This window comes from Trachemys scripta, chromosome 2 (genome assembly GCF_013100865.1).
Source record: "Trachemys scripta elegans isolate TJP31775 chromosome 2, CAS_Tse_1.0, whole genome shotgun sequence".
Lineage (NCBI taxonomy): Eukaryota > Metazoa > Chordata > Testudines > Emydidae > Trachemys > Trachemys scripta.
Window position 1 is genome coordinate 214,709,819 of NC_048299.1, and position 12,946 is coordinate 214,722,764.

At 44.5% G+C, this 12,946-nt stretch overlaps 1 protein-coding gene across 5 annotated transcripts in view; it reads right to left on the minus strand.

The window, feature by feature from the left end:
- Positions 1 to 1,162: 1,162 nt before the first annotated feature.
- RB1CC1 (RB1 inducible coiled-coil 1) overlaps positions 1,163 to 12,946 on the minus strand; it is a 185,401-nt gene continuing 173,617 nt past the window's right edge. For 4 of the 5 annotated variants that reach the window (XM_034762917.1, XM_034762918.1, XM_034762920.1 and 1 more), the window contains 3 exons: positions 12,405 to 12,541; positions 2,860 to 2,930; positions 1,163 to 2,148 (listed from right to left, as the gene is read on the minus strand). In XM_034762917.1, the coding sequence (XP_034618808.1) occupies positions 2,071 to 2,148; positions 2,860 to 2,930; positions 12,405 to 12,541 (286 nt within the window). In that variant the 3' untranslated portion in view covers positions 1,163 to 2,070. The remainder of the gene's footprint in view (positions 2,149 to 2,859; positions 2,931 to 12,404; positions 12,542 to 12,946) is intronic. The other variant, XM_034762919.1, reaches the window with a different exon arrangement.

The following is a 12,946-nucleotide window of genomic DNA, read 5'->3' on the forward strand; positions in this document are numbered from 1 at the left end:
GTTAAAAAAAACCCCTTAATTTCATTTAAAGTGACAACTGTATAAACAGGCATGCAGAAGTAATGGTTAAGCTATTAAAACATGGCATAAGTTTAGAAAAAAGACTAGTAGGTGCCAGGCCTTTTTAACACTCCATATGCTAAAAGGAAGAATTGTGGTATCCAGGTATGTGCCAACACCATGTGTGACCCAATTAACCAAGCTGACTAAAAATGCTATTGGGTAAATCTTTCAGACCTGGAATCCTACTAATTTGTAGGCAAAAGAGTCATTGGTCAATAGAAAAGTACTATTTTAGAAACTCAAAAAGAAACATCACCCATTTAACTGGCAATCAACACCTATCTCACTTTTGCAAGTATTCAAAACTATTGAAATACTTTAGCTGAAGAAGAAACTATGTTTCCACTCAGAAGTCATCTAACTCATCAGCTGGATTAGTATATAAAGTACATAAGTAACACAAATTTGACATCCAGCAAAAAGTGTGCCTTGAAGCTGTCACAGTTTTAATTTACTCACTGGTATTTATTGCAGTTTGGCAGATGGAAGATGAGAAGCAAACTAGATTTCTATCCAGGCCCTTCAAAAGTCTTCAAGGCTGTGATTAAAAAAACTACTTCTAATACTCAATTGGAGTTTGATATCAGAACATTTTAGATAAATAAAAAAACATGTCCAGGAGCTTATTAAAAGTAATGTGGATCAGATGGATTGAAAAATGTCTATGATTATGTTGACAGAGTCTCTAAGCTTTGTGCGTGTTTCTTTTCTTACCTACAGCCCTGTGTAGAAACCCCAGGCTGAACTCTAAGGGGCAAACCCCAACCCCCACTTACTTACTAAATCCAGACCCTAAATTCCCCAGTGTTCACAAAAGCGAATGTTTTGGAACCACAAAATATTAAGAAGAAATTACCTTTAGAAAGCAAAGTGTCATTTGTTCATTACAGTTTAGTTAGAACAGTATACAAATTATCTTCCTTGACCACAGTAATTCATTTGAATAATATGTCTGCTCATCGGATTTGCTGACAAAATATGGATTGCCATTTAATTAAATCCTATTTGTTGTTACAAGAAGAGCCCCATCTATACACTGAAAATTACAGAATAGTATTATATAAAGGGGACATTTAAAAAGGCACACACCGTTCAGACATTTTCAGGTTCAAATCTTTATTGTTTTAAAAGTCTACATGTCTTTTACAATGACAATAATTTGTTACTTAAATGACTCTTGTATGGTTAATGTACAATGAGTTTTTTCCTGAAACTCAACCATGAAATACAATTTTCATCAATATGATTTTTCTAAATAGATTAATACAAGACTTCTGTGTTGTTGGGAAGGTTCAAGTGCTTCACTTTAAATCTAACGGCACAGGGATTCTTCCCTTCAGAATCTATGTGATCCATCCATCAAAAGTGCTTTTGAAGATTGCAGATTTACCTGTGACTGATTTTCGGATCAGCCCATCAAATTACAAGGTTGGTTTTTTAAACATTGAAGGGCATTTTAATGTAATGAAAGAAGATGCAGTAGTTAGATTTATTCATCTACTGAGGCAAACTCATGTTGAAGAAAAATTATGATTATTGGCATGCAATGAACACTCCTCTTTAAATAGTTGATGAATTTATACATATTATAAAGAATCTGTTAAAGAGTGCAAGTACTTAAATGATTTCACAAAAGGACATATGCTGGTAATAATGGTAACTAACATTTAACATCTAAATACAAGCTAATGTATATTTAACAGGCAATTAACATGGCTAATAATAAGCCATGATGCACAAGGTTTGCCCTTTGAGAAAATGAACTCCTTTGGTCCACACTCCTAAAGTTATCTGGGTAAAAAAATTGGAACAATTATAGGGCCAGGGATTTTAATGAAATTCTTGTTTCTAAAATGTAACCCATTAAAAATTAAAAGTAGTATATCTGTGAAGCATATTGTCACATGACCTCCGTATAAAAAGATGGCCTGCTACTTGGAGCGATGAATGAGCACTGAAGGACAATCCAGAAAAGAATGAGACAGTGGGAACTCTGTTCAATCTGTGTTATACTTTTTTGTTCCACGGCACTGCTTTCACTCTGTAGAATTTTGTACCTAAAGGAACTTTAAATCTGTTTTGTGCCTAAGGAAAAAAACAAATAAAATTATTTCAAATTACATACCAAAAATGTTCTATTTTATTCTGCTTTCACTAAGATTTTTCAGAGCAGGAAGTTATTTGCACCCCCAGCACTTTTAAAACTGACTAGACTGTCTAGAAAACCCTATTTGTCCGAATTGACAGCTGAGACCGGCCAGTGATAGCTTACCATTAATAGGGAAATGTGCCAATTGGCTAGTAGCACTATTGACTGCTCTAGGCTGCTCCAGGGGTTAGTCGTCTGGCCCTGTGATGCAGCGATAGCTCAGAGGTCAAAGCCTTTTAAAAATGAGTATTTTCATCCTGATTTACGCAGTCTCTTCAAAATAGCTCATACAAAGCAATGGCCGTGTACCAGGTAGGATGGCAAAATTACAGATAAACTACTTCCCCAAATTCATCTTTTGATGTGCACAGGACATTTCCAATTAATTCATCAAGGCAAGCATAAACACCCTCAACTCAGAATACATCAGTGTGAATATTTCCAATCACCAGTAATAACTACTGGGTAGATTCTGCCATATTTACTCAAGCTGAGTAGAACTTAATACACAAGCAGTCTCATACTTTTCAGTGGTGCTACTTGAGGAGAAGATAGTACTGAACATGGTTAAGAGTAGCAAAATCTGGACCCATTTTCCTTGTATACTGATTTTAATAATTACATATTTATCAGTAGTATTTCCGTACCTTTTTTGCCTGGCAATATTCCTTTTCCATTACTTTTCCTAGCACCCAAGGTCTTCTAGATGCACCTGAAGCTAAACAGAATCAAAACATTTATTTTAATTACACATGATAAATTACTGTCTTCAAAAAGATAGGCCAGCATTTTCAAACATGGGTGCTGCAAGCTCACCTCCTACATCAAGCTGGCTTGATTTTCACAGGGACCATGCACTTACATGTTTGAAAATTTTGACTATAATCTTTTACACTGAAGTACCTTAAATTTCATAACTAGTAGTAATTCTCAAATAGTTAGCTGCAATGATGAACGCATACAAATATTAAAATGAAAACTAAAACAGCTTTAGAAACAACAGGATAACTAGAAATTAGAACAACTGTACTGGGACAAATTGATAACAAAACTCTTCATGAAGACAATTTAGGTACATCTATATTACCACAGCAGCTAGGGAACACATGCTTATGTTGCATTCTCATTAAAAAAATGCTAAGTGTTATTTATTTTACTCTTTTCAAATGGTCAGTCATCAGTGAAGAAAAATCTTAAAACAGGTATGAAAGGAACGGATCATGTCATATACACATTATGCTTATGATACATTTTCAAACTGGCATATTAATGAGAAACAGCATGTTTGAAACATTAGACCAAAAGCCAGGAACCCTTGATTTTTAATGTAATGTTTGCAAACGATTCATTATGCAGCCTTGGGGAAGTCATTTAAATTCATTTGGCCAGGTACTCCATTGCACGTGCTTTGAACCATGCTGCTGATTAATTCTGGCTGTACTGAGAGCATATACAGCCCTGAAACAGTCACCATAACGAAACTGATCCTCTGGTGTGTAGAGTCTCTTACCCCACTACTCCTCCCTGCTACTACTGTAAGGGGTATATAGATGGGATATCTCCACATTGTATCAATCCCTGGCTTTGGTTTTGCCCTCTTGGGTTAGCACTAGAATGCAGGATTCTGGACCCATCAGTAAAACCACAGCATACAAGGAAGACAGTGAATTTGTATGTCTTTAGTAATCATATTAAACAATACATTAGATAGTATATTATAGCTCTTAAAACTAGATGTAGCATTTTTTATTTTTTATACATGCCGTAGTTACATATATAAATTACAAAAAGAAGAACAGGAGTACTTGTGGCACCTTAGAGACTAACAAATTTATTAGAGCATAAGCTTTCGTGGACTACAAGTGGGCTGTAGTCCACGAAAGCTTATGCTCTAATAAATTTGTTAGTCTCTAATGTGCCACAAGTACTCCTGTTCTTCTTTTTGCGGATACAGACTAACACGGCTGCTACTCTGAAACATATAAATTACAGTTTTCCTTTCCTAGGGAGGTGGTGGAATCTCCTTCCTTAGAGGTTTTTAAGGTCAGGCTTGACAAAGCCCTGGCTGGGATGATTTAATTGGGACTTGGTCCTGCTTTGAGCAGGGGGTTGGACTAGATGACCTCCTGAGGTCCCTTCCAACCCTGATATTCTATGATTCTACATATAAAACAAAGAAACTAAAATAGTGCAATGAGATACAGATCCTAAATCACTGCTCAGGCATTTACTGTATATTATTACCACTACCTGAGACTAATACAACTGGAAGAGTTTAAAAATCACATTTATTTTTCAGCATTTATGCTGTGTTATTTTTTGTGTTTCTCTCAGTTTAGTTAATGAGAATAGACTCAGTCACTTCTGAGTTTTCGTGAACTAGCTCAGTGCATCCATGTCTGGTCTGTGCACTTTATAGAGGAATATTTAAATAAAACAAAAACCTGTTTTCGTTGACATTTCAAATAAAAATCAAAACACACTTGTACTTAATATTACAGGTTTGTAAAACCTTAACTTCCACTACAAATATTCTGGACCTAACTGTTAACCATCCGGCAAGTGTTTTTTAGCAAGCAGTAGCCTTTCATCTCTTCATGCTGCCTGTTTGTGCTTATAATTATATACTCCTTAACATTCTCTTTGCTGAGGATGTTCACTTAGCCATTGGTTTACATGTATGAGGTTATCAAAATGAATTGGAGGGCAAAACATGTTGGTTTGGATACCTAGGTTCTAGTAGCCTTATTTTATATTTCATAATTATGGCTGTGCCACTGTGATGCCATTGTTAAGGATGCATTCCGTTTTGTATTTGACGTGGGAGTTTTATAGGAAATGCACAGTGTATCAGTCCCAAATTTTCAGCACAGTCTCTGTATTCTGTAAGAGTTTGGTGGACTATTGGGAACTATGTAATTATTTTGCTAACTAAAAGACGGTTACTCACCTTTGTAACTGTTGTTCTTCGAGATGTGTTGCTCATATCCATTCCAATTAGGTGTGTGCGCACCACGTGCACGATCGTCAGAAGATTTTTACCCTAGCAACACTTGGTGGGTCGACTGAGGCGTCCCCTGGAGTGGCGCGCTTATGTCGCCGGATCTATGCCCCTGCCGACCCAGCGCCCCCTCAGTTCCTTCTTGCCGGCTACTTTGACAGAGGGGAAGGAGGGCGGGTTCGGAAAGGATATGAGCAACACATCTCGAAGAACAACAGTTACAAAGGTGAGTAACCATCTTTTCTTCTTCGAGTGCTTGCTCATATCGATTCCAATTAGGCGACTCCCAAGCCTTACCTAGGCAGTGGGGTCGAAGTGAGATGTCGCAGAGCGAAGGACCGCTGAACCAAATGCTGCATCATCCCTGGACTGCTGCACTATAGCATAGTGGGAAGTAAAGGTATGCACAGAAAACCAAGTCACTGCCCTACGGATCTCCTGTATGGGAACATGAGCCAGGAAGGTGGAGGACGAAGCTTGAGCCCGAGTGGAGTGGGCGGTCAGGTGTGTAGCTGGGACACCAGCTAAGTCATAGCATGCACGGATACATGATGTAATCCAGGACAAGATGCGCTGGGTGGAGACCGGGAGACCCTTCATCCAGTCTGCCAGAGCTACGAACAGCTGGGTCATCTTGAGGTGAGGGCCCTGCGAACGTCTAGGGAGTGCAGCTGTTGCTCTAGTCGAGAAGCGTGCAGCTTCGGATAAAAGACTGGAAGGAAGATGTCTTGGTTGACATGAAAGGTAGACACCACCTTAGGAAGGAAGGTGGGGTGTGGTCACAGCTGTACCTTGTCCTTAAGAATCACCGTATACGGTGGTTCCGATGTGAGAGCTCTAAGCTCCGATACACATCTCGCCGAGGTTATAGCTACAAGGAAGGCCATCTTTCAGGAAAGGTAAAGGAGCGAGCAGGTCACCATGGGCTCAAAGAGAGCACCCATGAGCCTGGAGAGGACCAGGTTAAGATCCCATGTAGGGGCTGGCTGTCTAATTTGTGGGAACAGGCGCTCCAATCCCCTGAGAAATCCAGTGACCATGGGATTGGAGAAGATAGAACGCCCATCCTCACCCGGGTGGAAGGCTGAAATAGCTGCCAGGTGCACTCTGTTGGACAATATCGCCAAGCTCTGCTGTTTTAAGGACAAGAGGTAGTCCAAGATGACAGGAACGGATGCCCGTGGGGGGGTCTTATGATTCTAGGTGCACCAGCAGGAACAACGTTTCCACTTGGCTAAGTATGTGGATCTGGTAGAGGGTTTTCTGCTACCCAAAAGTACCTGCTGAACCAAATGAGAGCAGCACAGCTCAGATTGATCTAGCCATGCATCCACACTGTGAGGTGGAGAAATTGCAGGTCGGGATGACGGAGTCGTCCGTGATCTTGAGTGATCAGGTCTGGCCACAGCGGGAGTGGAATCGGAGTGTCCGCTGACAGCTCAAGGAGAGTAGTATACCAGTGCTGCCTGGGCCATGCCGGGGCGATCAAAATCAGCTGGGCTCTGTCCCTGCAGAGCTTGAGCAGGACCCTGTGGACTAGCGGGAATGGAGGAAAGGCATAGCACAGGTGAGGCCTCCACTGTATTAGGAAGGCATCCGAGAGAGAGCCCGGGGAGCGACCATGGAAAGAGCAGAACACCTGGCATTTCCGATTGTCGCGAGAGGAGAATAGGTCTATTAGGGGAAAGCCCAGCCTCCGGAAGACAGAATGGATGACATCCGGGCGAACTGACCACTCATGAGCCAGGAATGATCTGCTGAGGCGGTCCGCTAAGGTGTTCTGGACTCCCGGGAGAAACGACGCCACCAGATGGATCGAGTGGGCTATGCAGAATTCCCACAGACGAGTGGCCTCCTGACAGAGGGGGGATGACCGGGCTCCCCCTTGTTTGCTGATATAAAACATGGCCATTGTGTTGTCTGTGAGGACTGCAACGCAACGGCCTTGAATGCGCTGTCGGAATGCTTGACATGCTAGGCGCACTGCTCTGAGCTCTCGTACGTTGATGTGTAGGGATAACTCTGCTGCCGACCATAGTCCCGGTGTGCAGATTCCCAAGATGGGCCCCCCATCCCAGGGATGACGTGTCCGTGACCAGGGACACGGAGGGCTGTGGGGCATTAAATGGCACACTACCTTAGGGTCCAGCCACCAGTCTAGAGAGGCTAATATTCCTGGCGGAATGGTAACTATCGTGTGCAAGCTGTCCCGACTTGGTCGGTAAACTGTTGATTGCCAGGCTCGCAGCAGGCGTAGTCGTAGCCTGGCGTGCTTGGTCACATAAGTGCAAGATGCCATGTGTCCCAGGAGGCATAGGCATGTTTTCACGGTTGAGGTCAGGAAGGTTTGCAGACCGCGGACAACGTTCGCTATGGACTGGAAGCGCACGTCCGGCAGAAGTGCCCGGGCTAGGCGAGAGTCTAAGACTGCTCCTATGAATTCTATCCTCTGGGTTGGTACCAGAGTAGATTTCGCGACGTTGAGCAGTAGGCCTAGTCGATTGAACATGTCCATGGTGGTCTGAACATGAGACTGCACCTGATCTCTGGAACAACCTCGAAAGAGCTAGTCATCGAGATACGGGAACACTTGGATCCGTTGTTGATGAAGGGAAGCAGCTACAACAGCCATGCACTTTGTAAACACCCTGGGGGCCGTGGAGAGGCCGAAAGGGAGGACGGTGAATTGGAAGTGCTGTTGGTTGACCACAAAGTGGAGGAAATGCCTGTGGGGCGGGTAAATCGCTATGTGGAAATACGCGTCCTTCATGTTGAGGGCGGTGTACCAGTTTCCAGGATCCTGGGAAGGAATAATGGTCCCCAGGGAAACCATGTGGAACTTCAACTTTACCATGAATTTGTTGAGTCCGTGCAGGTCCAGAATGGGCCGTAGCCCCCCTTTTGACTTGGGGATTAGGAAGTAACAGGAGTAAAACCCTCTACCCCACAGTTCTCTTGGAACCTCTTCTATCGCCCCAATGGCGAGGAGCAATTGCACCTCCTGCAGAAGGAGTTGCTTGTGAGGGGGTCCCCGAAGAGGGACGGGGAGGGAGGGTGGGAAGGGGGGGACAAAACAAATTGGAGTCAGTATCCACTTTCTACCATGCGTAGGACCCAGCGGTCCGATGTTATGTGGGATCATGCAGGGAGAAAATAGGAGAGCTGGTTGGTGAAGGGTGGAAAAGGATCCGGAAAGGTGCTCCGCCCTCGGATGCACCTTCAAAAGTTTTGCTTGGGCCCCACCGATGATTTGGGGGGGCCCTGATTCTGACCTGTCTGAGGGCCAGATTGTCTCCTCCTACCACCCCGGCCACGTCTTCACGAGAAGTCCTGCCTTGGCCAAGGGGGAGGGTAGAATCTCTGGGGCTGCGGCCTGAAGGGCCTTCTCTGCGTTACTGGCGTATGCATGCCCAGTGAACGCATGATGGCCCCGTTGTCATTCAGACTCTGCAGCCTTGAGTCTGTCTTTTCAGAGAACAGACCCTGGCCCTCAAAGGGTAAGTCCTGGAGAGTCTGTTGCAACTCTGGTGGTAATCCAGAGACTTGCAGCCATGAGACGCGGCGCATGGCTATGCCTGAGGCCAGGGTTCTAGCCGCCAAGTCTGCCGCGTCCAGAGAGGCTTGTAAGAAGGGCTTCTTGCCCTCCTCTACTAGAGCGCCAAACTCTTCTTTGGACTCCTGTGGGACCAACTCTTTGAATTTGGACATAGATACCCATGAATTATAGTCATAACGGCTCAGGAATGCCTGCTGGTTGGCCACCCTGAGCTGTAAGAATACACCTTGCGTCCAAACAAGTCTAGGCACCTAGCATCCTTTGACTTAGGCGCAGGGGCCTGCTGGCCATGGCGTTCCTTCTCGTTGACCGAAGCCACAACAAGGGAGCATGGTGTGTATAAAGGAACCCGCATTCCTGAGAGGGAACAAAGTACTTCCTTTCCACGCCTTTGGCCATCAGTAGAATAGACGACGGTGACTGCCAGATTGTCTTGGCAGTGGCCTGTATAGTCCGTATGATGGGGAGGGCCACTAGGGATGGTGTCTCTGCTGACAGAATGTCCACCACAGGGTCCTCTACCTCCACCACTTCCTCCACTTGGAGGTTCATACTGCGCGCCACTCTGCAGAGCAGTTCCTAGTGGGTGTGGAGGTCCATAGGGGGAGGACCGTAACTGTAATGTCTGCCACCACCTCATCCGGTGAGGACGAGGAAGTTACCCCCGGGGCTAAAGGATCCTGTGAAGGGTCTTGCTGTTCAAGGTCCGTCACGTTAGCCGGGTGGGCCCCCAATGGCACTGGAGCAGTTGCCTCAGCATCCCCCGGGGGAGGGGGAGAGAGATACCGTGGCCTCCGGTACTCGTGGCTCCAAAGGGGCGGAACGAGAGGCCCTCGAAGGGACCTCTTGGGCTTGATGGTGTGCCCAAGAGGTCTCAAAGGACCACTGTGGGGGTTCCTGGCCCAGGTCCTGGCCTTCTTCCAGCCACTAGCGTGCATCACCCTCACCCTGGTCCTGGGCATGGAAACCACCTTGAGAGCGTGATGACGCAGAAGTGGAGCAGGACGGCCAAGGCGGTGTGGTATGGGACGGTGCCGAGTCCCTCTGTGCCGGGGACTGGTGGTGTGATGCAGAGCGGTACCAAGACGGTGAACGGTGCCTGCGGTCATAGTGGTACCATGAGCCTGATCTAGATCTCGATGGAGACCTCCGATGAGATCAGCTGCTAGACCGGCTCTGGGACCGGTACTAGGAGCAGTGCTGAGAGTCCAGTCGGTACTGGCCATACCGCGATTCAGACCTCCGGGAGCTGGAGCAGCGGCGCGAGTGCGACCGGCGCCGAGAACGATATCAGTGCCGGGACCACGATCGGGACCGGTGCCATCCTGCTTTGCTGGACGATGGCGGTTGCATCAGGGACAGCTTCCCTTTTGATCGGAGCGTCCGCACCGACGGTGCCGGGGGCTGCAGAAGAACCGGCTCCATGAGCGCGATCAAGTCCCGTGCTGTTGAGAAGGTCTCCGGTGTAGATGGTAGTCCCAGCTCAACCACGGTGCACCCTGGGAAGCTCACAGGCACCAGACTCAACGGCCCTTGCGGTGCCGGAGTCGACAGTGCCGGGGCTGCTAGTTGTCCCACGCGCTCCAGTAACGGACGCAGCTCTGGCTGCGGTGCAGGAGGTGCTGGCGGTTGGGGAGCCGACGAGCTGGGGGGAGGAGGGGAGGAGAAGACCCCACTCCCTCTCAGAAAGAAACTAATCTAATCTAACTACTACAACTGTAAACAACTATTAACAACTACTTATCACTAAAGAGAACTCTTAACATGTACAAACAACAAATGCTAGGGAGAGTGGAGAACAGCTAGCTGCGCTCCACAGTTCCAACGACCCTCACGGGCGGTAAGAAGGAACTGAGGGGGCTCTGGGTCGGCAGGGGCATGTATCCGGCGCCATAAGCGCGCCACTCCAAGGGGCGCCTCAGCCGACCCACCAAGTGTTGCTAGGGTAAAAATCTTCCGATGATCGTGCATGCGGCGCGCACACACCTAATTAGAATCGATATGAGCAAGCACTCGAAGAAGAACAAAAAGTTACTAGTGTTATTCATCATAACTCTATGCCATGGTTTGCTAATGGAGAAAATGTTCTATAGTGGCAGTTTTCCTTCTGATACCTGTGGAAGCCTTCATGAAAAGATTAGGAGAGGAATATAAAACTATCTTTTGATACATGCCCTCAATAATGTTCATTGCATCCAAAACTGGGGGCGCAGGGAACAGATTTTGGGAGGCCTTGGCCTTTGTGTTGCAAAGAAGATTTTCAATGAACTAGCTACTTTAAGTTTACTTTTAAATACTTTTAAATACTTATTTCATGCACCATATCATAATAGCAAACAAAACACTAAGAACACTGAAGTGAATAAACATAAATAGCAAACAGAGGAAGCTGCAGTTTCCTAAGCTTACTTGACGGAGAACTGAACTAAGTACCCCACAAAAACCTTGAAACGCAGAAAAACCCTGCTTCGCTAAACTTGAGTACAAAGGATTAACAATATCTAAAGCAGCAGTTCCCTGGCTGTGGACTGCATCCCCAAATGGGGTCCCACCATCAGCAGATGGGGTTGAGGAGATTCCCATGGTGCAGAAGATGTCATTTTGCTCTTCACAGTATGACTTCACATGTACGGTGTGTGCGAGGTCATAATATATGGAGAACACCATTTTGCTCTACAAAATGGCATTCTCCGCACAGTGTAACCTCATGTACCATATGTTCAAGGCATGCTGTGCTCTTCAAAATGGTTGCTTCCATGCTGTCTGGGGCCCACAAGGAAATAATTCACTAAAATGGGGTCATGCTGGCAAAAAGTTTAGGAACCCTTGATCTAAAGCACACATTTTCCTGAAAGAATTTGAGCACTGCTGAACTTCATTTATGTAGGGCTGAGAAACAGCAGCAAATGTAGGTATTTAAAAATCAGGAAACAAAAAGTTATGGTTCTCTCTGAATTCTCTCACACTGAACATACAGATCCATAAAATTCCACCCATGCTGCAGGGGATTTCCTTGCTTGAAGGGAAAATACCTTTAAATAAAACTGAGTCTTTTTTTTCTTTTTTTAAGTCAATTCTTTCTATAGTACAGGTGGACGTTCAAGCCTCTGCAATGGACTAAGACCTGAATTTTGTAAACCGCAGCACAAAAACAGACCTACACAGCCATCATCAATACTTTGTAGTTATCTTAGTACCATAAATAGGAACATGACTAAGCCTAATGGTAATTTCTTATGGTACACGTATCAAATGTGCATGTATGTATGTATGCAGAAATAGAGTCTTAAATTTGTTTTACAGCATAAATCAAAAAAGGATGAATGCATTTTGCTCTAGCTGTCCAAAGTATTCACTTCTGGGACAATATGTAATATGGAAAAGTTCTGCCTAAAAAAAAAAAAAAAACTTTCAGAAAATTACTGAATGAGGCTATAACGAAATTCTCAATGTCAGATTAACTACAACTTTTGCTACACATATACATTATGTCTATAGCTAAAACATTCAACTATTTAAGTAATTATTAAACAGCTGTTAGAAAAATAAGGGTATAAGATCATGTTAAGTGCCTCAGAGTTATCTGACACTTACCACACTCAGAACATTATGCCACAGAGTTATCTGACACTTACCACACTCACCTGGCTTCAGATCCAGCGCAGCAAGAGACTCTGAATGTAAGAAATACAATGTTGGACTGACAGTAAATAATACATAGTTGTCATGGCGTTCGTCCAAGATAATGAGAACCAAATCGCCAACCTGAAAACTGGATAAAATAAGAATACTTAACAGCAAAATATAAAAATATAGTATTGAATATTTACATTGATTACTAAAGCACTTTTTAAAAGCATTACACAGACCTATTTATCACTATTTGAAACACATTTTAGAATTTATACATATCTGTACATTTTGTAATGCCAGTTAATTGAGTATTAGGTTTCCTATGAGGACAGTGTCAATTCCTCACCGTTTAAAAAAAAAAATATATATCTTTTGGTGCTTCTTTTTTCTCCGAACAATGTGCTTCAAACAAATTTTTCTGCAAGAAGTTACACATACACAGCCGTGATGCTTGCCAGGGGCTACCCAGGGTTGTGAGGCACTTTGCCACCACCTGCTATAAGCATGAGGGAGTCTTGTCTGTGCCTGCCGTGGATCAGCTCCT